This window comes from Brachycentrus maculatus, unplaced genomic scaffold (assembly GCF_059751285.1).
Source record: "Brachycentrus maculatus isolate JH-2025_06_01 unplaced genomic scaffold, ASM5975128v1 h1tg000384l, whole genome shotgun sequence".
NCBI lineage: Eukaryota > Metazoa > Arthropoda > Insecta > Trichoptera > Brachycentridae > Brachycentrus > Brachycentrus maculatus.
In genome coordinates this window covers 417,411-443,499 of record NW_028281133.1, presented here as the reverse complement: position 1 = coordinate 443,499, position 26,089 = coordinate 417,411, and the positions used below count along the sequence as shown (strand labels likewise).

At 34.6% G+C, this 26,089-nt stretch overlaps 1 protein-coding gene across 2 annotated transcripts in view; it reads left to right on the top strand.

Moving 5' to 3' along the window:
- The first annotated feature begins 203 nt into the window (after positions 1-203).
- sno (Protein strawberry notch) overlaps positions 204-26,089 on the top strand; it is a 40,674-nt gene continuing 14,788 nt past the window's right edge. The window contains exons 1-17 of one of the 2 annotated variants that reach the window (XM_088270418.1): positions 225-438; positions 3,941-4,049; positions 5,134-5,247; positions 7,672-7,788; positions 11,266-11,418; positions 13,650-13,822; positions 14,966-15,044; positions 15,513-15,722; positions 16,400-16,575; positions 17,607-17,771; positions 18,849-19,090; positions 21,040-21,193; positions 21,321-21,455; positions 22,475-22,620; positions 23,400-23,560; positions 24,016-24,252; positions 25,731-26,053. In XM_088270418.1, coding sequence (XP_088126544.1) covers positions 436-438; positions 3,941-4,049; positions 5,134-5,247; positions 7,672-7,788; positions 11,266-11,418; positions 13,650-13,822; positions 14,966-15,044; positions 15,513-15,722; positions 16,400-16,575; positions 17,607-17,771; positions 18,849-19,090; positions 21,040-21,193; positions 21,321-21,455; positions 22,475-22,620; positions 23,400-23,560; positions 24,016-24,252; positions 25,731-26,053 — 2,697 coding nt within the window. In that variant the 5' untranslated portion in view covers positions 225-435. Of the gene's footprint in view, positions 439-3,940; positions 4,050-5,133; positions 5,248-7,671; positions 7,789-11,265; positions 11,419-13,649; positions 13,823-14,965; positions 15,045-15,512; positions 15,723-16,399; positions 16,576-17,606; positions 17,772-18,848; positions 19,091-21,039; positions 21,194-21,320; positions 21,456-22,474; positions 22,621-23,399; positions 23,561-24,015; positions 24,253-25,730; positions 26,054-26,089 lie in introns of both variants that reach the window. The other variant, XM_088270419.1, reaches the window with a different exon arrangement.

Sequence of the window (26,089 nt, the reverse complement as noted above, 5' to 3'; positions counted from 1 at the left end):
GAATTTGGATGAAAATAATGCATTTCCACGAATGAGAAATGACTTTTGGAACTCTAAAATTAATTTTTGTTTATGGTAATGCGTTGTTTCACATTTCTAACGGGATTTTAGTAGTGATAGAAGAAGACAGCAATACGCCATAGTCACCAACTGAAATAGAAAAAATAATTTCCAAAAATTCGTTTTCTTTTCTTACATAACCTGAAATCGATTACGGAACATGCGCGAGAGCGCTCGTGAACTTCCAACATGGCGGGAGCGTTTGCCGTCTGAAAGTGCGGAAAAAGTGTTCGTCATTATTTTTTACAAAATATAACAAAATCTTTGGTGTTTTGTTGAAGCACATACTTAAAACGGTTTACATTCTAACGGAATTTCCCTAATTTCGTGTGAGATATTCTTTCAGTTTAAAATCAGAAGATTTTTAAAAGAAAAATGGTAAGTGTCGTTTTTTTTTTGTTTTGATATTTTTTCAACACATTTTTTTCGTTTTTCTTCTATTTTATCGCGTAACTGATTTCACAATTACATCCAAGGTATGAAATGAATAATTTCTAGTGTTTAACTTGACGAATTTTTCTTTAAAAATGCATTTAAAAAATGCTATCCGTCGAAAAAAATATAACCATAAAAAGTGTCAAAAAAAGCATTGTTTTACAACTCAAAACATCACTTCTTAGTTCCTATCATTGTAAACGGGATGAAGTGATCGAATTATAATTGTGTTAATTTGATTGTTAAGACCTCAGGGTGTGGCTGTATTGATTTTCTCGAATTTGGCGTGCACAGCTAAGCAGGACGTCTTTATTATTCCGACTTGAAGGATACTTCGAGTTTTCGTTCGGCGGTTATAAGAACTTCAAGGAGACAATTTATCAGGATCAGATTTTCTAAATTTCTCGCCTTCCGAAATAAAATGTTGAGACCTGTGAAATATTCTACTTTAGAAGCTAGTTATAAACAATTAAAACAGAAAAATGTTGACATAACCTCTCCATGAAAAAAATGTCTTGTGTTTTGGGAATCATTTGCTTTTAATTTGATAAATATTTTTTTGATACATGTGTTAAGAATAAATGAAATTATTTTTAAACCTTTGAAAATGATTTATAAAGGAAACTTCTTTTACAACAGGCTAGCACAATGGTTCTGTATTGTCTCTAACATTTGTTAACTCAGGCTTTTTCAATGTTTTAAAAGAATATTTAATATAACAATTCGGTTGTTAATTTCATGATAATTAATGTTTGGGTAGGGATGTTAAAAAATATTCGTAAATAAAATATGATAATTAAACAAAACAGGGATAACAGCAGAATAACTAACCACTGTCAGTAACAACTTTTTTTTTGCATTTTTTTCTCCTTATTTAATGTCAGTATTTATGAAAAAATAATGTTTTTTCTTTTTAAATATATTATTTGTTTGAAAAGTACGTATCAAAACAAGGATGAACATATAAAAAACAAGGAATTATGCATTAGCCTGAAATATTGTAATTATTATTGCTTTATAGTTAGGAAGTGACATATTGTTTTTTTTTTTTTTAGTCTGCGAAATCGTTATTAGGAGTATAGGAGTATTGATTGTTTTGTATTACGATTTTAGATAAATAAATAAAACTTTACGGTTAGTAGGGAAATCATAGATATAAGGTCTTGTAAGACATTTTATACGACTTAAAAGACATTTTAATAAATCTGCAGTGTTACAAATTTCTCCATTAGAATTGAAGAACAAACACATACCGTAGAACGGGGCTACTTGAACTTTGATGTATTACTCGAGCCCAGTACAATTTTTTAAATTTAAATCTATATTTGGTCTACAATAATGAATGTATCGTGACAATAAGTGTCACCTGTCACGGAAACAATGAATCATGTCGATACATTCATTATTGTAGACCAAATACAGATGTAAATATTTTTTTTGTACTGGGCTCAAGTAACACATAAAAGTTCAAGTAGCCCCGTTCTACGGTACATAATTTGATTGTACATCTGTTTAGGCCTAGTAATTGAAACTATCTGTTTAGGCCTAGTAATTGAAACTGCATTGAACGCTCCGGATACAACAAACATTGCATAAATCCTGCCCTTGATCAATTAAAATGTCCAAATTACACTAAAATATATATTTTGAGGTGGTATGGACATGTGGAGCGAATGGATGAGAAAATGACTAAAAAAATGTATGTGGCAAATGTGAGTGGAAACACAGAACGGGGACGGGTGAAAAAGACACGATCAGATCAATCAGAACCTAAAATATGTTGGTGTCAAAAGTCTGCGTAGTCAGAGGGCATGTATGACTAGATGTATGGATGCGAAGGAAGCGAGGAGTGTGCCAGGACAGAAGAGTATGGCGTTTATATTTTACATTTTACTTTATATTTAAGCACTGTAGCCAGTCTCTTTTTTGGGAGACGCAAGGCTATTAATTAAACTAAACAAAAATGTTTCTATGGTGAAAACAATTAAAAGTATATCCATGGCAGCTAAACTGGCAGTGCATAAAGTAGTGCTATTGCCAACATTGATATATACCAAGTGAAGCGAAGCATAGAATTGGTAAAAATTTGAATATTGAGTAATTTTCAAAATTAAAACATTACAAAGGAATGTAAGGCTGAGTAAGAGATTGTTAAAGAGATTAAAAAAGTTTCTTTATGGTAAATTGGATATGCGGAGCAAATGGATTATAAGAAAACCACATATGGTCGATATCATTGTCACTATCCAAATAGAACATTTGTCAGAATTCCAGATATATTGACTAATCTTGAGGCACATACTATTATTACACTTAGGGCGTTTGTCCACTACACGGGATTTCACCGTCCGGCAGTCAGGTTTTGAAAAATGAAAACGACTACAAAAGTTTAGTGTGATCGAATTTACGTGCAACGTGTTCACGCACCGATCAAGAGCTCCGATCTGAAGAAAGATGGACAAAAGCACAAGTCAATCCAAGCCAATCGTCGTTTTAAAATACTAAATGACGTGCTGGACGGTAAAATTACACGAAATTACACGGAATTTCGGGTAGTGGACAAGCGCCCTTAGGACAGGAAAAGTATTTTTACCCATTCGGTCGATTGATGGTTAAAGACGGGAAGGGTATTTTAACCTTTTGCGCCGGCCTTATTTCAAAGTCAGAAAAGAAGGAATTATTTCATGTTTTTATATGAATATTATGTAATAATTTCTTAGTTATGGTCTAAACTATATTTATTTATTTAAATTTCATGTACAGCAAAAAATAAGTAGATTGGCGGGCTTATTGCTAAAAAGCTATATCTTCCAACGAACCAAAAACAGACTAGTGATATTGGTCAAAACGTTTGATACCTCATTTAGCTGTTTGCAATCAGACGGTAGATAGTATTCAAACCTTAAAAAAAACATTAAATTACAAATTGATGTTATAATAAGGAAGGCAAAAAACGGAGTTTAGGGAAGGAGTTAGAGGGAAAAACTAAGGGAATGGACAGTTAGGATTCTAATGATAGGCAGTAATGTCTCAGACGTTATAGTAATGTCTCAGACTATATGCACCCAATTATCAAATCCTGTTGCCAGCGGTCCGCAGGCGTAAAAAATACCCGTCCGAAATGTGTTAAAACAAAGTAAGACTAACAACTTATTAATTTTTTTACAATTTTTTTAATTATATTAGAATATAACCACTCACCGAAATATAAACTAATATTTTTAATACATACTAATATTATTAACATTTTTGTAAAAAAATAAATAAGTGACTAACCACAAAGTAAATGCTTTAAATATTAATAATATTGCAAATAAGACTACCAAGTCTAGTCTTATAAGTAAAACGGAGGTGAATTGTAGGATTAGTGAAAATTGTGTTTATGGTTGATCTTTTATATATTTGTTGGAGAAACAAAAAAACATTAAATTTTTTTTTTTTGTAGTCGAAGAAGACAAATTACAATTCAGATGGAGAAGACAGTCCACCATCAGCTTCGGATGATGATTCTGATTTTGATGAAGATGATGACCCTGATAATTTGGAAGTGCCTGGTAAGTCTGTTTTTTTTTTATTTTATTTTATTTTTACAAATAACAATGGTGATTGAGGATAATTTATTGTATTGTTTATTTATTTAAGGCTGAGATCTCGAGCTTGTCTCAAGCGTTCAAATCAGAATGCGTTCAGCCATCTGTCCACGCCCGATTTATATATTAGATATTTTTGTTTGTTTTTTAGAATGTGTATAGAAAAAATATTTTTACTTTTCAATAACTATTTTCTTTTCAAAACCATATAATTATTTTGAAGAAAAACTTATTTTTTCAATGCAAAAACATCAATTACGTAGAATGTTACGTGTATTTAGAGAAAATTAAGTTGCGAGTTAACGAATACCGGGCCTTAATAGGAAATAAACAAAATATCCGTATGTACTAGGTAAACAATTGCAAATCCAAAGTTTTGGATTGTTCAGGAGAGAGAAATAATGATTTTTAGATTTTTTTATTCCCAGTTTGTAGATAGTAAACATACTACAGCAGGACCTCTTTGATCCAAACACCTTTGTAATCCAAACGCCCACAAACCCTTCTCGCGCTTCTTAAATACGGAAATCCGGGCTACCATCAACATTGCGCCAGTTGCTTACCGAATGTCAAGTACATATAATTTGTTTTATGTATTAATTTTAAATCAAACACAGATTTTTTGAGTCTACTAAGTTGTATTTTATTAACAAAAACACAAAAAATTATATTGTGACAATTGTTTCGCCTTGTTAGGGCATTATCAAATGACATTCGTTTATTTTTGTTTTTGTTAATAAAATACAACTTAGTAGACTCAAAAAATCTGTGTTTGATTTAAAATTAATACATAAATTAAAATGGAGTTCTACAAATTAAACGCCAAATCAATAAATAAATATAATTTGTTTTTCGTTACTCTTTCCGACATTTTCCTGCGGTGAAAGGCATGGTTAGTTAGAACAAAAATTACATGAATTTACATGCTATGCAGTAGAATTTTGGAAATTCTAATATTGCTATAAGGACATAGAAAATGCATAGTAATTTTTGATTATATTTTTGTGGTTTTTGTTTTACCTAATTATTCATTTTTGTCCATTTTTAGGAGGGGGTAAGACGCTTGCAGCAGCTGCGGGACTTCCGGAAAAACCTAAAATGGAACCACCCCAACTGGATATTAAACCTAAAAATCCAAATTCATTACTCACCACGGCGCCTGGTATGCATAATCATTTTAAAAAAAAAATGTATTCAGTAAAACCTCGATATTATGAACCTCTTTTTAATGCATAATCATTTTAAAAAAAAATGTATTTAGTAAAACCTCGATATTATGAACCTCTTTTTAATGCATAATCATTTAAAAAAAAAAATGTATTCAGTAAAACCTCGATATTATGAACCTCTTTTTAATGCATAATCATTTAAAAAAAAAATGTATTCAGTAAAACCTCGATATTATGAACCTCTTTTTAATGCATAATCATTTTTAAAAAAAAATGTATTCAGTAAAACCTCGATATTATGAACCTCTTTTTAATGCATAATCATTTAAAAAAAAAAATGTATTCAGTAAAACCTCGATATTATGAACCTCTTTTTAATGCATAATCATTTTAAAAAAAAATGTATTTAGTAAAACCTCGATATTATGAACCTCTTTTTAATGCATAATCATTTAAAAAAAAAAATGTATTCAGTAAAACCTCGATATTATGAACCTCTTTTTAATGCATAATCATTTAAAAAAAAAATGTATTCAGTAAAACCTCGATATTATGAACCTCTTTTTAATGCATAATCATTTTAAAAAAAAAATGTATTCAGTAAAACCTCGATATTATGAACCTCTTTTTAATGCATAATCATTTTTAAAAAAAATGTATTTAGTAAAACCTCGATATTATGAACCTCTTTTTAATGCATAATCATTTTAAAAAAAAAATGTATTCAGTAAAACCTCGATATTATGAACCTCTTTTTAATGCATAATCATTTAAAAAAAAAATGTATTCAGTAAAACCTCGATATTATGAACCTCTTTTTAATGCATAATCATTTAAAAAAAAAAAATGTATTCAGTAAAACCTCGATATTATGAACCTCTTTTTAATGCATAATCATTTTTAAAAAAAATGTATTTAGTAAAACCTCGATATTATGAACCTCTTTTTAATGCATAATCATTTAAAAAAAAAAATGTATTCAGTAAAACCTCGATATTATGAACCTCTTTTTAATGCATAATCATTTAAAAAAAAAATGTATTCAGTAAAACCTCGATATTATGAACCTCTTTTTAATGCATAATCATTTTAAAAAAAAAATGTATTCAGTAAAACCTCGATATTATGAACCTCTTTTTAATGCATAATCATTTAAAAAAAAAATGTATTCAGTAAAACCTCGATATTATGAACCTCTTTTTAATGCATAATCATTTAAAAAAAAAATGTATTCAGTAAAACCTCGATATTATGAACCTCTTTTTAGTGCATAATCATTTTTTTTTTAAAAATGTATTCAGTAAAACCTCGATATTATGAACCTCTTTTTAATGCATAATCATTTTAAAAAAAAATGTATTCAGTAAAACCTCGATATTATGAACCTCTTTTTAATGTACTTCGGATATTAACGGACAAAAACCCGGCCAAATGTTAAAAAAATTAAAAACGTCCTATTAATATTTTAAATGCTTAAATTCATGTCATAATTCATAATCATGTCATATGTCTATACCTATATATAAATGATACGCGTTTTCATAACTTATCATATTTTAATATTATATGCTTTTTCATAATTTTTCATATTTTATTACATAAAAAAAACAGCAAACTTCAAAAGTCCAAACAAAACTTGATTCTTTTTTCAAAGCAGGATTACTGAAAGCAAGCGCGTCGATATCAAATAGCGATGTCACTTCATGACGAGTGTCCGAAGACAATGTATTTAATTTCGTTTATGCTTTGCATTATTTATTTTTATCTGAATACAGTGTCCATATTTTCAGAAAAAGGTTTTTTGAGTGATTTAAATACCATTTTTACACAACAGACTTTTGACTTTAATAGACACCCCCTCCCTTCAATTCTTCTTCTTCTGCTGGGTGTAGACCTTGCTGCCTGTTTTTAAGAGAGATTAGCCAATTGCGATGGTGCAAGGTCAGCAGTCTACGTGCCTTAAAAATGAACCAACATTCATTATAAAGAATTTAGCCTCAGACAAAGGCAAAGACAAGACCAAAGCGCGACAATGGAAACGAATATGGAAAAGATGATTTTTAAAAATTTCTTCTTCTTTTTGTAGATCCTAGGGATCTGTTTGTGCCTCCACATGTCGCTCTTGGGATGTCGACTCCCAGCTGTCTTTCCATCTTTTTGGAGGTCCGCCTGGGGGTCGGCGTCCTTCGGGGTTGCCTTGGAGGGGCGATACGTGGAAGTCTGTCGTCTGACATTCTGTTTATATGTTCCTTCCAGTCTCGCCTTCGTTGTCGTCCCCACCTTACGATCTTTTTTACGGTTTCATAGACTAAACAACATTTTGAGTGTGTCCAAATACTTGTTCACAAATCTGGATTATCTCCGATTACAGGAGTTATTTTTTAAAAAATTATTCTATTTAATTTCCTTTTTCGTAGGTAACAATTTACCAGTTGGCATGTCTATAAATAAAAATTTCAAAATACCTGGAGGGCTGGTTACAAAGGGTAATGTTCCCCCCGGATATGAGATGGTCAGAATGAACCCGGGCAGAGGTATGTCTATTTTTTTTTATTCTTTACTTACTTTTAATAAAACCGGAACTAACATGTAATGTAATTGACTTTCATGTCTATGATACATTAACCATTGTATTCAAGGAACAAGCATACGACAGGGAATACCATTAATCTCTATGTGAATGAATTCTTGTGATTTAACTGGAACTAAGAAGGATGTTTTTTTACGGTTTCATACACTAAACAAAAATAAATCTTCACAACATTTTGAATGTGTCCAAATGCTTGTTCACAAATCTGGATTATCTCTGATTATAAGAGTTGTTTTTCATATTATTTTTTGACATCTCATCAAAGATGATGAAGAATATGGAAGTCTGACAGACTTCTATATTCTTCATCATCTTTGATGAGATGTTAAAAAATAAATCAATACTTGATAGCGGGTTTTTAGTAATTTTCAAGCATGGATTTTAAAACAGATTTACTGAAATTGAAATTTAAATATAAAAATATAACACGTGTATAAGTATTACTTTCCAATAATACTCATTGATGACTCGTTTGAAAATAGCAAAGTCATTGAAATTCAATGTCCAGAATTGATATTGAAGTTATCAATGTTACATTATACATAATAATAATAAGTTGGGATAATTTATATAGCGCCATTTTCGTAAAATACTACCTCAAGGGCGCTTCACTGTGATTGAAATGGGGAAAAAAAAATATTGGAAATGATTCAGCAAACAAATGAGCTTTTAGTTTTTTTTAAAGATAATCTCACCCTCACTATTTTTAACTACTGGTGGAAGAGCATTCCACGCCATCGGTACCGCAACAGCAATGGCACACTCACCAAATTTAGTATGCTGGTTTCTAGCTGGTAAGATCACTTTACCCATAGCAGCTGTTGTAGCCGATCGGAGCGTGAGACGTCGAGAAATTTGTCTGGAATACACAGCTCTTTTAGATACTCTGGAACTTGTTATCTGTTTACTGTAATTCCAGCCCTAAGATCCATAGGGAATTTTGAAATATCATTATTTATGCTTGGTGGAACCCATGCTGTTTTCTTTGTGTACCGTAGAACGGGGCTACTTGAACTTTGATGTGTTACTTGAGCCTAGTACAAAAAATATATTTAGATCGTGGTATCGATCGAAGTATCGTGACAATAAGTGTCACCTGTCAGGGAAACAATGAATCATGTCGATACGTTCATTATTGTAGACCAAATACAGATTTATTTATTTTTTGTACTGGGCTCAAGGAACACATCAAAGTTCAAGTAGCCCCGTTCTACGGTATTGTTATTGGATTCTATTTTAATTATAATTTCACTAACTTTTCCATTATATATCTGGTTGTGGGCCGACAGTTGTTGATATGGGAGTCTCTACTAACAATGGGAACATATTGCATCCGGGTGCTTCATATGGTTAACTAAAAAAAATGTACAATGTACTAATTAATTCTCATTAATTATCTTTAGATGTAATGTTATAATAACCGTAAAGCTTCGCCACCAATTTTAAATAGAGGTTCCCAGTCTTGCTGCTGATGTAGTTTAAATTTTCTCACTAGCTAAGAGTGTATGAGAACTAATGAAAATCACACTTTTAGCTGACAAATTAAATATACAATTATTATTATTTATTAACTTGCTAATTTGCCATTTGAAATTAGAAATAACTACATATTATGCAATTTTTAAATCTTACCTTAACAATTTTGCATATTAATAATTAGTAAATTGCCAAAGCTTGATATTATATTTCCTTTCTCTTGTGTATTTCAAAATAATATTACGTTTTGTATAAAAATGGCATAGGTGGTTTTTGTGTGACAAATTTCAGGATATCGTCAAAGTGATCACTTTGCTATGCGTATTTTTCTTTTGAACTTAAATACTATTTACAATTTTAATAAAACAGTGCACATTTAGCGATTGTCAAACCCCTGAAAAATTGTTAATATCTTATTTTCTTAAACTGAAAACATATTAATAACGTCTATTTGATTTTTTGGAGCATTGATATATATTCATTATAATTTTGATATATTTAAATTGAAAAAAAATATTGATTTAACCTTTCAGGGAGTATGGACGTAAATGAAAATTGGTGTGAAGTTTCCTCAAAGGAGTATTGACATTAATGAACGTCTGTCAGTTGGTATGATGTTACTTGTATAACAATGACATCTGTGGATATTTATATGTAATTTTATTATAAAATAAAACCTAGAGATGGTGAATTAAAAAAAAATGCATAATTTCTATCTTCATAAAACATAGATTTTGTAATTTTTTTTTCATGTTAAAAGAACCCACTCCCTGGAGAAAGTCAGACATCAATAATTCTACTCCCAGAAAGGTTAAAATCAGATTTGAGAGCAAGTTTTTTTAGAATGTCACAGATTAACAAATATTAATTTATATTGTTAGTAAAAATGTAATTTCATCACTTGATTTGGTTATTTATCAGTTTGTCGTAGTGTCCATTTTAAATTTTATATATAATTGCTAAATACCACTAATAATTGAACTATTCTTCATGACACATTTTTCGATGTGCTCCATTATCAAAAGTTTGGATTCATAAAGTTTGTCCAAGTTATTTTAATCGAAAATTCAATTTTTTTTTGTTGTTGTGGTTTCTAAACGTAAAAAAAACATCAAATAAGGGTTTCACTAATTGATTCGTCTGTCACTTTGTGGTAAAACCTATCCATTTTTAATTTGAGTTTTACTTGATAAATACCACTGTCTCTTAAAATCTATTGTGACACGTGTTTCGACGCATTCTGCATCATTTTCAAACACCATACGCGAAGCTAAGTCTGAATTTTAGAGTTGTGTCATGGGACGTTGAAGGTAGAAGAGGGGAAGACTAGCTTCACATACAATGTTTGAAAATGGTGCGGAATGCATCGAAACAAGTGTCACAAAAGATTTTAAGAATAAGTAGTATTTAATAAGTTAAACTTAAATGAAAAATTATAAAAAAGCTGGCAAAATAAGATAAAGTGTTGGAAATTACCAATCAACATTAGTCTGAATTTCCGCATCTTGATATATATTTTTCGTTTGTTGTTAACAATCAACTGGTCTATTTTGAAGCATATACATTAATTTTGGAAACCAACAACAACTTTAATTGTATAAATATGGAGACTGACAGGAGCATTTTGCCGTAACATAACGTCGTAATATCGCTCGTGGCGAGCATCCGAAACTATGGATGGAGCGCTCGGCTCGGTGTACTGACTGCCTGAATGCTCGCATCGTAACGTGTTACGTTACAACGAAATGCTCCGGTCAGTCTCCACCTTAAGAAGTTTTAAAAAACAAAGTAGATTTATTAATGTCATTAAAATATTAAAAATAAAATAAAGGTTAAGAATTTCCCTACCCTTGTTCTTCTTTACGTAGCTATGGTTTATCTATGGCACTTTTACTTACGGATGGGAACGCACAGAGTACTGTATAGCAATGTGTGTCTGTGGCAGCGGCGATGGGCGCCGGCGCCATGATGGGCGGCTACCTGTCGGCGGGCGGCGGTGCGCCGGGGCTGCGCGGGCCGGCAGGGCCCAAGGCAGCGGCCTCCGTGCAGCCGATGCCCAACGTGGCCGCGTACAACGCCGCCTCTCTGCTCGCCCAGAGTGAGTCACGTCCGCACCGACCTGTAGAACACCCCACTAACTAGTAGTGATTCGCATCTACCTCCAATTGTATTTATCCTAGACCTAACCGTAGAAATACATTTATTTTATTTTGTAGTGCCTCAAATTCCTTAAAAATTGCCATTTTTATAAAAATAATAATATTTTTTTCTTTCTCATTTATACTTTATGTTCAAGCACTATCTACCCTATGATTGCAAACAGCTTTGTAAGGTATCAAACGTTTTGACCAATATCACTGGTCTGTTTTTGGTTGTTTGGAAGACATTGCTTCTTAGGAATAAGCCCGCCAATGTTACATTTTTCTTTTTGTACGTGAAGTTAAAATTAATGACTGCTCTCGAAATGACTTCACTTAGAATAAAACGCTTGCTTATTTTTAAATGATTCGTTACGCTCACTCCTTTCAAGAACGTCATAAATCAAAAAACTTGATTTTTCAGGAGAATGTTTTTAAAGTTTAAAAATATAAGACAATGTATTATAAATAAATATCAAGCCACTTATTGAACTTTTTACTGTGCAACAGATCCTTTTAGGTAAAACCTGAAAGTTTTTTTTTTTGAAAAATATTTTTAATATATGTAAAAAATATAATCAAACAATACCTTTTCTTCAAAATGCAAAAACAACATTTTCTGCCCTGTAGCGGGTAAATATTAAGTTTAAAATATGCCTCTTTTGCTGGGATATGTACATATTCTGGGCATTCCGAAAACATGAACAACTGAAAATAGACATTGAAATTTTTTATTTATGACGTTCTTGAAAGGAGTGAGCGATTCGTAACTATTATAATTGCACTGTTATTTTACTTGTATGCTTTTTTTTAAATGTCATATCGTTATCAATATTTTGTTCAGGTTTTAATATTAGGTTGCTTGCTATTTCTAACTTATGTTGTTTCATTATACTATATGTAAACCGCATGATTTAAAACAAATAAATGCTTTGTTCACTGTGTGTGTGTGTGAGTGTGTGTTTTAACAGATTTAATCACACTTTTAGTATTATTTATTTGTTTTATTTTCAGCTACATGACTTTTAAAAAGGATACTGAATATACAAATGAGTGAAAATGGTGAAACGGCATAATCAATGTGTTTTTATGGGTTCACAAATGTATTTAAATTCTTCATTATTCAAAACGTATCTTTAGTATTCAAATACTTACAATCTTATCAATGTTTGAGAATCTTGTCGGGAGTGCATCTACAAATATGTCACTGTCAAATTATACTAATGTCATTCCGCCTTACAAATCCATCAATATACAAACAGAAATTAGCACTATACCATACGTAAAGCAGTATATAAAAGCATTTCCTAATTGGTCGTGAGGATACTTTAAAGCAAGGGTGGCCAACCCGCGGCCGCATGTGGCCCGCCGGGCGTCTACTTGTAGCCTGCGGAGCATATCACACTTTTTTTTACTATTATTATATTTCGTATTGCCTAGCTTTAATCTAATAAATATGTTTCATCCTCATTTTTGTTATATCCTAAAAAAACTATATATTTCTTGTTTGCTTTGTATAAAAAAATAAATTTTGTTTAATGACCCGGTAGGAAATCTCATTTCTAAAATTTGGCCCGGCTGCTGAAAATGTTGGCCACCCATGCTTTAAAGAAAATCACTTGAAATATCGTAAATTTTACTAAACCTTAGTTGCTTAAGTTTTTTGTAACTTTAACTTTTGTAATATTATAACTAATTGTAAGATCATTTGATCATACCATTCTGAATATTGATGTATAACTTATTGGAAAAAAAAAATTATTTTACACAACCCTGAAGGAGTGAAGTAATCCCTAACAAACTGTTCAAAATGTATCTTATACTTCACTACAATCATGACGTCAAAGCCGATATATTGGATTTTGGTAGCCAAAGGGATATATAATATATAAAGGGTTAAAATTCTCAACTGATAATGAAAATCATCAATATATAAACAAAAACATTGTTTGATTTTGTCGCATTTCGAGGTGGCTGATATAATAGTTAGGTGTTGTCGCTTGAAAATCGATAAATAATAAAAGGATTATATAGCCAGATAGATGAGTTAAAAAAAGTACCTACCCACATACTGATTAGTGATTTTGTTGCTAGGGAGGGGTAAATATGCTAATAGTGATCGATTTGTCTATCACTATGACTGTAACTTGTTCATTTTACACATGTTTGAATGCAGTATTTCCTCTTGCAGTGGAGATGGCCGGAATGGGGCTCACGATGAATCCTTTCCTGCTGCAGAACCTGAACCAGATCCTAGCCGGCGGCATGGGGGGGCCCCTGGCCGGCATGCTGGGGGGGATGGGAGCCGGGTGGGGGGGACAGGGGGCGATGCCAGTGGCCGGCATGTGGGGAGAACAGCAGAAGGTGAGCAGTACACTCTGACTTTCCCGTACGCATGAAAATCATAGACTCTGCACAGCCTCCAGCCAGGGACTACACTGAATTAGCCACTTAATTCCAAATACAGTTCCAGTTTGGGAAGTATGTACATGTGAATATGTCTCCGGTCTGTAAGATTTGTGAGCACGTTTGGCTACTGCGCTTTGGGTCCCGGGTTTGATTCCCAAGGACTAGGGGTGAAAAAATTAGTGATATTCGCTCTCATATTTATTTGATATTACCCTGGATAACCACTGGTCTTGATTCAAGTAACAATCAAAATAACTATTTTATTTATTGTTTCAGCATTAACTTTGTGGTAAGACATGTTACAATGATTAAAGAAAACACTTGTTTTATACCACTTGAGTTTTATTAAAGACTACATGTTTCAGAAGTTAAACTTCCATCATTCAGGTCTCTAATATAGTAAAATATAGTAAATATAGTAAAATAACAAGTTGTAGGAAAACCTCTCTGCCTCCGTAGTCAGCTCGCTCGGCTACCGTTCTGGAGGTCTCGGGTTCGATTCCCAGGGGGGGGGTCAAATAAATATAAGTGATTTTTTCACTGTAATGTTTATTCAATATTACCCTGGACTGGTACCTGAAGCGGAGGGCTGATCACCTTTCCTTCATGTGTTAACTATCAAGATAACACTGTGTTATATGACGCAGTGCCCTATGGACCATTGGGGTGCGGATAAAGGTTTTATTATTATTATTGTAGGTAAACTACGGCAAACTCTGTTGTTTAAAAAAAATTGAATGTTTTTCTCAATGATAATACAAATATTTCAATTAAAATACTGACATTTTATTTATTGTTTCGGCATTAACTTTGTGGTAAGACATGTTACAATAATTCAAGAAAACACTTCGTTTTTTACCACTTGAGTTTTATTATAGACTACATTTTTCAGAAGTTAAACTTCCATCATTCAGGTCTGTATAATAACAGATTATTATACAGACCTGAATGATGGAAGTTTAACTTCTGAAACATGTAGTCTATAATAAAACTCAAGTGGTAAAAAACGAAGTGTTTTCTTGAATTATTGTAAAATACTGACATTTTAACACTTATTTATTGTAACATTTTCCTGAATACGTCGGTGCTCGCTTTCAGATGGTTGGCGAAGAAGAAGAGGTAGATGACGAGGAAATGGGAGTGGCCGAAACCTATGCTGACTATATGCCGTCAAAATGTAAGTGTTTTTTTAATATTTGTAGTTTATATTAGCACTTTTAATCTATTTTATTTCTGATATCTATTGTATTCTTGCCAGTGCCTCTTATTATAACCTAAAATAAAATGTGTACCCACACACAGGCCATGCTTTTGTGGGATCTTTTTTGGTATTCATATTATTTTTACCTTTTTTTTACTTGTAACTATAAGGGTGAAGACTGACCGTAGTATTTCGTCGTAGCGTAACGTCGTAACATCGCTCGCGGCGAGCATGTTACTTTACAACGTTACAGCATTGCTGACTGACCGAGATCAGTGCTCGTTTGTGGCCTTGTGCTTACCGAATGTGTTGCCATATGTCACCGAAAAATCTGAATTAGATTCTAGAACTTTGTCCATTTATCAAAATAAAACCTATCAAAATATGAACTGTATTGTTGCCACATTGAGTTAATACGGCCAACATGTTGATGTTTGGTTCCAGTGAAATTGGGCAAGAAGCATCCTGATCCCGTGGTAGAGACGGCCTCTCTCTCTTCGGTGGAGGCTGCCGACGTCTGGTACAGAACAGTCCTGCCCGATGAGACCATCAACACTGGGAAACTCAGCGCTCTGCAGCTGGAGGCGGTCGTGTACGCGGCCCAGGCGCATTCCCATCTCCTTCCCGACAAGTCCCGGGCTGGCTTCCTTATCGGTGAGAACCATTCCACTGCTGAAGAAGAATATGGAAGTAGCTTATAACCTGTCATAGCCTGGTTTGAATGATCACTTATATACGTGTAACATTTCCGCCTCCATAGTGTAATGGTCGGCACGCTCGGCTACAGTGCTGGACGTCCCGGGTTCGATTCCCAGGGGGGGGACAGACAAATATAAGTGATTTTTTTCACTCTTGTATTTATTCAATATTACCCCGGATTGGTACCTGAAGCGGAGGGCTGATCATCTTTTATTCATGTGCTAATGATCAGAATAACAATGCGTTTATATGATGCAGTGCCCTATGCACCATCGGGTGCGAATGAGGGGATGAGGGTTTTCATAATTTCTTTAAAAAACTTTGGATTTGTCAGCATTCATCAGCCAATCACTTTCCTTGCACACATTATACAATTTTGACACCAGCTCCTTCTTAGTAGGTCTTCTCTACTATCGGCAAGAAGCACAGCATTGTCAACATACAAAACGCATGAGATACAAAAAATTAGAAACTCTACACAATCCACTTTGATTTTGAGCACAAAGCTCACCCGATTGTTAAATTTTGATAGGTGTTAGTTAGATGAGGAGGAAGGACGACTTTTATTTACATTACAGGTTGTCACTTCTATCCAATGGATTTGATGACAATTTCCAATGATTTTATTACAGGTGACGGTGCTGGCGTGGGCAAAGGCAGAACGATTGCGGGAATTATATTTGAAAACTATCTCAAAGGAAGGAAAAGAGCCATCTGGGTTTCCGTGTCAAACGACCTCAAATATGATGCGGAGAGAGACCTCAAAGACATTGGAGCTTCCAAGATTGAAGTTCATCCCCTCAATAAGGTTAGAGTTTTAACCAGTTCCCTGCCTTTAGCGCGTTTACGCGCTCTCCAATACCATACAAAATTAGCGCTCATACTTGTGCTTGTTTCTTCCTATGTAAAGCACTTATTAAAAAAATGATATATGGAACACATATCGCTCACTCCTTTCAACAACGTCATACATCAAAAAACTTAATTTTTTCAGGAGAACGTTTTTAAAGTTTAAAAATATAATAAAATGTATTAAAAATAAATATCCAGCCAATAATTGAACTTTTTACTGTGCAACAGATCTTTTTAGGTAAAACCTGATTGTTTTTTCTCCATTTGAAAAATATTTAGTAAATCTTATAAAATAATTAAACGATTCATTTTCTCAAAATGAAAAAACAACACTTTCTGCCCTGTAGCGGGTAAATATTAAGTTAAAAATATGCCTCTTGCTGGGATATAGTACGTTTTCTGGGCATTCCGAAAACATGCACAACTGAAAATTGACAATTTTTCATGTATGACTTTCTTGAATGGAGTGAGCGATCTGTACATATTTAATACTACACAGTTTTCATATTTGGCAAGTCTTTATATTTATAACCTTTAAATTTACAAATATGCATTATTAATATATATTTTTTTAAATATAAAGGATTAACCTCTATTTTAAAAGCTTGTCTGCAGGTGAGATAGTAAGGATAGGGAAGGTAGATGTGAAATGATACATCACAAACACCCAGACCAACTGAAAATAAATATTTCTTGAATTCATTTTCCAATTGGCGTGAATCAAATCCGTGATGCCAGTTTCACATTCAAGCGTCTACCCAACTACGCCACAGCGTCTGTTGTTAGCTTTTACTTTTCTTTAACCTTTTAACCGCGTTAACTTTGTTCCTGAGAGACGCCTGTGTGCGGCGGTATTTTGCGGTTTTTTTAAATGCTTACTTTTATCATGTATTTAGTTAAGTTACTTAAAGGTTACTAAATATATCACATTATCTAAAATACCTTGTTGTTTAGTGATACATATTTATAAATAATTTTCTGTTTCAGTTTAAGTATGCCAAGATCTCATCGGCGATAAATGGAAATGTGAAGAAAGGAGTTGTGTTTTCCACCTACTCCGCCCTCATCGGAGAATCACAATCCTCGGTGGGCAAGTACAAGTCCAGGCTGAAGCAACTGCTGCAGTGGTGCGGGGAAGACTTTGACGGATGTGTATCCTTTAAACGATCAATCGACACTTTTATTTCTTTATCATGTTCGTAAATTACATTTCTGCCTCCGTTTGATTAGTGGCAGGATCACCTCTAATATTTTACTCTGTATTGAAAAACATCAAGGCCATATATCCAAAATAAAACAAGGTTTGTTGGATTGAATTCTACATTTATTTATGTATATGTTAATACGTGACGCGTTTCGTCTTCTTAGGACATTATCAAACACTATTGAGTGTTTGATAATGTCCTAAGAAGACGAAACGCGTCACGTACTAGCATATCGTAGTCATACAGAAGAAAGTGACCAAGTGCATTTTTTACAAAAACGTGATTATTGACTATTTGATATCATACTAGCTTAATATTGCCCTGGAAAAATCCCAAAGCGATTTTAAACTTAGAAGTATAACATAGTACATTGACTTTCTATGCTATGTTAAAAATGACTAACTGCATTGCTGTTTATTTTCTTGCTAAGCAAAAGTGACTTTAATGGCCCTCCTGAACATTTTACTTTTTGTTAGTTGGTCACTTTCTCCTGTACGACTACGATATACATAAATAAATGTAGAATTCAATCCAACAAACGTTGTTTTCTTTGGGATATATTACCCAACAATTCAATATGGAATTCTACCAACTGTCTGCAGTTACAATAAATAAATTAAGGCCATACTCGCAAACACAGAATTTAATCAGTAACCGACCGCCGGAGGTGTCTTTCTTCTAAATAATGTGTATCGGATATTTTCTTGTTTTTTTAAAATATAAATATAGAAAACATATTTTTAGAACTTTTTTGACTTCTTGTCTTTCAATGACTATTTTCTTTTCAAAACCATATATTATTTTGAAGAAAAAATCATTTTTTCAATGCTAAGCGTCGTTTTAAGAAAAAAATCAATTATGTAAAATGATGTTACCTGGATTTAGAGAAAATTAAGTTGCGACTTAACGAATACCCCCTCGGAGACATGGACCACTACACTACTTATTCGAGCTAGGCTGATTTAAACTATAAACTAAATCCACGTTTTTCTTTGGTTATCTTCCTTGACTGACCGGAGTGCAGATTGTGTTTGACGAGTGCCACAAGGCCAAGAACCTGTGTCCTGTGGGGTCGTCCAAGCCGACCAAGACGGGGCTGACGGCGCTGGAGCTGCAGCGGCGCCTGCCCAACGCGCGCGTTGTGTACGCCTCGGCCACGGGCGCCTCGGAGCCGCGCAACATGGCTTACATGGTCCGCCTCGGCATGTGGGGCGAGGGCACCCCCTTCCCCACCTTCATAGACTTCATATCGGCCGTGGAGAAGAGGTAAGTCCCCGGACACTATCACTCGGGAGGAATGTCAGAATTAAGGTCTTACTAGCAAAAGTAGAATTCATTCCGTCAATAACAGAATTCAAGCGTCTGGCTACGCTGAGAGCTGGTCGACACTTTGAAATTTATAAAAATAGATTTAAAAATTTTACATAAATATTATTTTGGATTTATTTTATTATTAGAATATATATTGAAAATTTTTTTTACTCGGCTCGCATAAGCTTATGTGTTTTAACAAGACATGCCCCATACGCGGCTGACATAAGCGTTTGTGTTTTCACTTTGCTCCAAGTTTCGAACCTCAGTTCAACTTGGAGGGATTTTTTCATGGTGTGGAACTTTGGATAAAATAATACGTCAATCCTCGGCCTTATGACATCTGTTGAAATATCTGACTAATAATTTGTAACATCACAAGGATAAATAAAACAACAGATCCCTGATTTTTCTTGCGGTCGGTAATTAGTCCGCGCCATAATCATGCCCTATATCTGTCTCACTCTCGACGCTACGCATCGCCAGTGGGTAAGAGTGACACACGATGCGTGCTTTGATTTATTTATGTTACGATCTAATTTGTTTATATTACGATATATTTCAACAATAATGTGACACACGTGTATTATAGAGTACCAAAAAGGCACAATGAATCCCATTGAACGTTTTTGTTTAGGAAAATAAATCGTTTCATAACTAAATACATGATAAAAGTAATCATTTAAAAAACGGAGAAATACAGCCGCGCACGAGCGTCTCTTAGGAACAAAGTTAACGCGTTTAAAAGGTTAAAGGCATGGTGACGTCATGCTGTTCATAATTGCACTGCCGTCTATAGTTTGTCATGGCCGAACGAGGCATGCACCACAATCAAATTCGTAAATTACATTTCTACCTCTGTTATATTAGTGGCAGGATCACCTCTCATATTTTACCCTGTATTGAAAAACATTAAGGCCATACTCGCGAACACAGAATTTTATCAGGAACCGACCGCCGGAGAGGTCTTTCTTCTAAATAATGTATATTGGATATTTCTTGTTTTTTAAAAATATATGTATAGAATACATATTTTTAGAACTTTTTTGACTTCTCATCTTTCAATAACTCTTTTCTTTTCAAAACTATTTATTTATTTCAACCATAAACTTATTTTTTCGATACAAAGACTGGGTTTTTAGAAAAAAAAACAATTACGTAAAATTTGACCTAGGTTTAAAAAAAAATAAGTTGCGATACAACGCATGTTAGGCCTAAACGTATTCTACATATTTAGGGATTTTTTTAAGATTTTATTTGTGTTTATAAAATGAAATAAAAAGTTATATATGGCGTTATTTTGACATGCAATATTTATGTCTATATTCTTTCATCTAATAATTTGTTAGGATTGCCATTGTAATACATAGTGGGTGTGACGTTGCCCATGATGATCACTAAAATATAATAACCCAAAATAAGCCATAGCATCAATAACTTTATTTGTCATTTTCATCTGCGGAATTTACTCTATGAAATACTAAAATGTTTACAGCGCAAATTGGTGCCGGCGTCATTAAAACTAGTGTAGAAAATATCCCACTCCCTTTATTTGCCGCTTCCTGTACGAAGTACTTGGTATAGAGTCCACTCTTAGTCATTGACATTGTGTAATGGTAGCAGTTGAAATAGTTATCGTTTATTCCTTTCTTTGGGTACGAAATACTTGGTATAGAGTCCACTCTTAGCCATTGACATTTTTGTGTAATGGTAGCAGTTGAAATAGTTATCGTTTATTCCTTTGTGTCGCTCTTATTTCTTTACAGGTTTTAATAAGACTTGTGGTATTTTAATTAATTTTTTTACAAACAAGAAAATACCCTATCTAACCTAAAAGTAGACTAAGTCTACTACTATTAATGAAATAAACAATCAAGTTTTATTTTTATATTTTTTTATTACAGAGGTGTTGGTGCTATGGAAATTGTGGCCATGGACATGAAGCTCAGAGGAATGTATATCGCCCGGCAGCTCTCTTTCCACGGTGTGGCTTTTAAGATTGAAGAAGTGCCCTTGACTAAAGAATTTAAAGAGACGTACGACAGATCTGTTGCTTTGGTAAGATTTATTCCAAATTGTAAGATGTACTTTATCTAGGTTTATTCTTCTGAAATTCTGTGATATTAACGTCTATCGGACTGTGTCATATTTTAAAATTATTTTTTGATGTGTCTATTATTTGCAGTGGGTGGAAGCGATGCAGAAATTCACGGAAGCGGCCGAGTTGATTGACGCCGAGAACAGAATGAAGAAAACAATGTGGGGACAGTTCTGGTCTGCCCATCAGCGATTCTTCAAGTACCTGTGCATCGCATCCAAGGTTAGTAAAGCGCTAATTTCTTGCCCAAACTTCTTTGTGTTTGAAATATTTACCCATTGCATTGCGTTTATAAAGCTGTGTACCACTATCCACTCGGCTGTCCAAACTTAAAACACAGCAAGGGACATTTTTTTTGTAGTACGTTTTTTTTGCATTTTTGGACTAAGTAGAATCTACTTAGTCCAAAAATGCAAAAAAAAACATACTACAAAAAAAATATCCCTTGCTGTGTTTTGAGTTTGGACAGCCGCACTGTGATGATAGCTTATGTGAGCTCTTTACGAATCTACAATATCCCCGATGAAAGTAACAGCCGAAAACATTCTAACTATGCAGTATGCATCAACACGTCTGAATAGTGTTGCATGCATTTTGGTGCATTTTTTGGCAGAAGATTACAAAAGGCCCCCTTGTTTTTGCAGACCTGATTTCAACAAAAACAGATTAAATTAGTCCTTAAATCTCAAAAAAAAAACTAAAGGACTTTACAGATATTCACTCTAATTAATTAATTGTCTCGCAAACAAAGCGTGGTTCAAAATTGATGACATCACTCTTTTGACACCTGCTATTTCCACACTAATCTAATTTTATTTAGTGCATTTTTAGTAACATTTCTTTTATTGACCTTTTTTTTGACAAAACATTGTAAACTCTATTTGGGTCAAGATTTTATTTTGTTGTAAATTTATTGAAAGAGTTGTGTTAATCAGATTGATCTGAAAAGTGTCCTTGGATCACTCCAATATGTATGATTTTCTCGTATATATATTTATTTTGAACAGACAAGCGTTTATGGTATTTTTCTGGGAAAGTGTTAATATAATTTTTTCATCATTCAGTTAAACTTAGTTCAATTTTATCCCATTATCGCTCTCACAGCTTGCGATACATTAGGGCTTTGATGCCTGATCATTCATAGATCTGCAGTAATGCCATGTTTAAGGAAATCTGTTAAATTAAGAAAGAATGGTATTCTTATGATTCACGAAATGTTTATTTGGTATGTCTCCCTTCAGGTGAACCATGCGGTGGTTGTAGCCCGGGAAGCAGTCAAGTGCGGTAAATGTGTGGTCATCGGCCTGCAGAGCACCGGAGAAGCGCGGACCCTGGAGCAACTGGAGAGAGACGATGGAGAGTTGAATGACTTCGTATCCACGGCTAAGTGAGTTCTTTCTTACGACTAGTTTCGGAAGCTACAGGTGCTTCCATCTTTAGGTTTAGAAATAAACTGAGTTTATTTATATTCAAACCCGTTGATGGAAGCATCTGTAGTTTCCAACTACTACTGTTACTTCTTCTCCGTCTTAGTCCTCATTACTGCGGGTTGTGACCCTTGTCGCTGCGATGACTCTCCTCCAGTCATCCCTTGACTGCGCTGCACGTAGCGTTCCAACCACCTAGTGCCTGCTGCTGCCTTAACTTGTTCGGTCCATTGTGGGGGGATCTTCTTCTCCCTCTCTTCCCCTCCAGTCTATTGATCACAGCAGTCGTTCCATGCTATCCTCATTGTCACGCGCAACGCGTCCAAAGAACTGGAGAATCCGTCGTGTACAGAGTCAAGTCATCCAAGTGTAATTACTGATGAATGGACTCATTGTTTTTCACATAAGTTAAAATAAAATTTTCTTTTGGCAATTGGCATGCTAATTTGTAGATTTCATACAGATAATCGAACCTTAAGATGGAGACTGACCAGAGCATTTCGTCATCACATAACGTCATAACATCGCTCGCGGCGAGCATCAGCGAGCATCCAAAACTATGGATGGAGTGCTCCGCTCGCTGTACTGACTATACAAATGCTCGCATCGTAACGTGTAACGATGCTCCGGTCAGTCTCCACCTTTAAAATTTTTTTTGCTTGTTTATTTAGTCTGTCTCAAAAGATAAAATGTAAGATGTAATGATACTAATGAAACTTATTTTTTTCTTAATATATAGGGGTGTAATGCAGACTCTAGTAGAAAAACACTTCCCTGCCCCCGATCGTAACCGAATACACAGGCTATTGGGTCTCGAACCTCCCAAGAAGGCTGTCTCTGCTGCGCTCGCCATCGAAAAGGCTAAGAACGGAAAGGATTCCGTTCCCAAGAGGAAAGCCCGTGAGTCCCTTCATATGTCTAATTTTTTTGTATAGTGGTAAACACTATCGGCTTGTATGCCATGCAGTCAACAAAATTATAACTTTATCACTCTTTGGAGTGTTTGATAATGTCCTAAGAAGACGAAACGCGTCACGTGTTAACATATACATAAATAAATGTAGAATTCAACCAAATAAACCTTTTTTAATTTTGGATACAATATGTTATGATACAAAATGATTACCCAACAATTCAATATGGAATTCTACCACCTGTCTGCAGTTACAATAAATAAGTCTCTATATATTCTAATTAAAAAAACTATTCCAATCGATATTGATATTGGCTTGCAACAAGCTCAAAAGAGAGCGCTCATTTTGTATGGCCAGCCTGGCGAGCATGGAATTTGAGAGCGCGTTAACGCGTTCGGGGCATCGAACCGGTTTAATGACTGCGTTTCTCGATATTTCCAGCGGCGGTATCGGCTGCCGGAGGGCGTTCGTCCGGGCGCGCGGTGAAGCGGCCGCGGCGCTACTCGTCCTCCTCGGGCTCGGAGCGCTCGCCCTCGCCGCCGCCGGCTGTGCTCGCCGTCAGCGACTCGGACGAGGGCAACACCAGCGCCCCCGAGGTGGAGGACGAGGACAACGCCTCGGGCACCGACCGCAGCAGCGACTTCAACCCCTTCTACAGCGGCAGCGACAGCGACGACGGTGAGATGACCAATAGACAATTATTTTATTAACTTTCCCAGACTGTTTAAATTACAAGCTGAAATAAATTGAAAATCATGTTTTCAAGTGTTTTTTAATTCATATATTAAATGTTCAATTAAACACAAGTTGTATTTTATTGTTGAAAAAACACATAAAAATTTCACATTGTTTCTCCTAGTTATGGCATTTTAAAACTAATGTGAATGTGAATGTTTCTCATTTTATTTTTATTTTATTTTATTTACGGCTAATGCTTTTAACAATTTTTTTTTTAAATGTTTGCAATAAGAATAAAAAATACATTAATAAAAATCATCACCATCAGCGGGCAGCGAGAGAGTGAAACACAACATTTAAATTTATCTATTCATTCTCATGTACTTCAACATAATCCAGGATTTAGACCTCAAATACAAACGGGAGAGGTTTCTGCTAAATAAAAGCTTTCCTCACCCCGCCAAAGATGACTATTGTGAACTTGCGCTTACTGTGTTACGAGTTTGATCAATGTATCTAGAAGTTTCAAGAATTTAAGTAGTGTGGTTGTCAATCATGGGTAGAATCGTTGGTGAATGTTACATTTGTGTAAAGTGATCACTTGACCAAGCCTATGGTGGTTGTAAGCCTTGTAAGTGCCCAGACTTCCAAACTCTTCTTCATTTATGTCGGATTATATTTACATCCGCCTGTCTTACTTATTTACTGTCCGCCTCCGTAGTGTAATGGTCAGCACGCTTGGCTACCGTTCTGGAGGTCCCGGGTTCGATTCCCAATGGGGGTTAAATAAATATAAGTGATTTTTTCACTGTTATATTTATTCAATATTACCCTGGACTGGTAACTGAAGCGCAGGGCTGATCACCTTTCCTTCATGTGTAAACGATCAAGATAACACTGCGTTTATATAACGTAGTGCCCTATGCACCATTGGGGTGCGGATAAGGGTTTTAAAAAAAAATATATTTACATACATGAGAAACATGATTTTCAATTGTTTTTTTTAATAATTTAATTTTTATGGAGTTCTTTTTACATATGTTTTTATTATTATTGTAATTATTGTTGTTTTTACCTATTTTAACCTAATATACACACAAAAAAAGGAACAAAAGAAAATCTATTTCATAATTTTCATAGAATTAACTTTTGATCATTTACCCTTTTTTTTTTTTTTGACATCACATCAAAGACGATGAAGAATATGGAAGTCTAGGCATTCCATATTCTTCTTCATCTTTCATGAGATGTCAAAAAAATAATAACTCCTGTAATTGGAGATAATTCAGATTTTGTGAACAAGTATTTGGACACACTCAAAATGTTGTAAATTAATTTTAGTTTATAATTTGACCGGTCAATTTTTTTACAACATTTTGAGTGTGTTCTATCTAATATTTGTTCATAAATATGTTCACTATACATATTCATTTACACAGTCGGTCTATTTTAAGCGCTTGTTTTACATATCTGTTCAGATCCCTGGGTGGGGAGGAAGAAAAAGCAGACGCTGGAGAAGAAGAAGCCCAAGAAGCCGACCCCGGCCAAGAAGAAGCCGACGTCGACGCAGGACAAGATCCAGGAGCTGATAGAGCGCAAGAGCGGGGCGGAGGTGGCGGTGGCGGGCACGCCCGTGGGCAGCAACGGGCTGCAGCTGGGCGCGCCGCGCGACGCCATCGAGCGCGCCTGCACCATGAAGGAGCGGCTGCTGGAGGCCATCGAGCGCCTCGGGGAGCGCCTGCCCGCCAACACGCTGGACCAGCTCATCGACGAGCTGGGCGGGCCCGAGAACGTGGCCGAGGTGAGCCAATTCCTTCTTCATCTCCTTCTCCTGCTT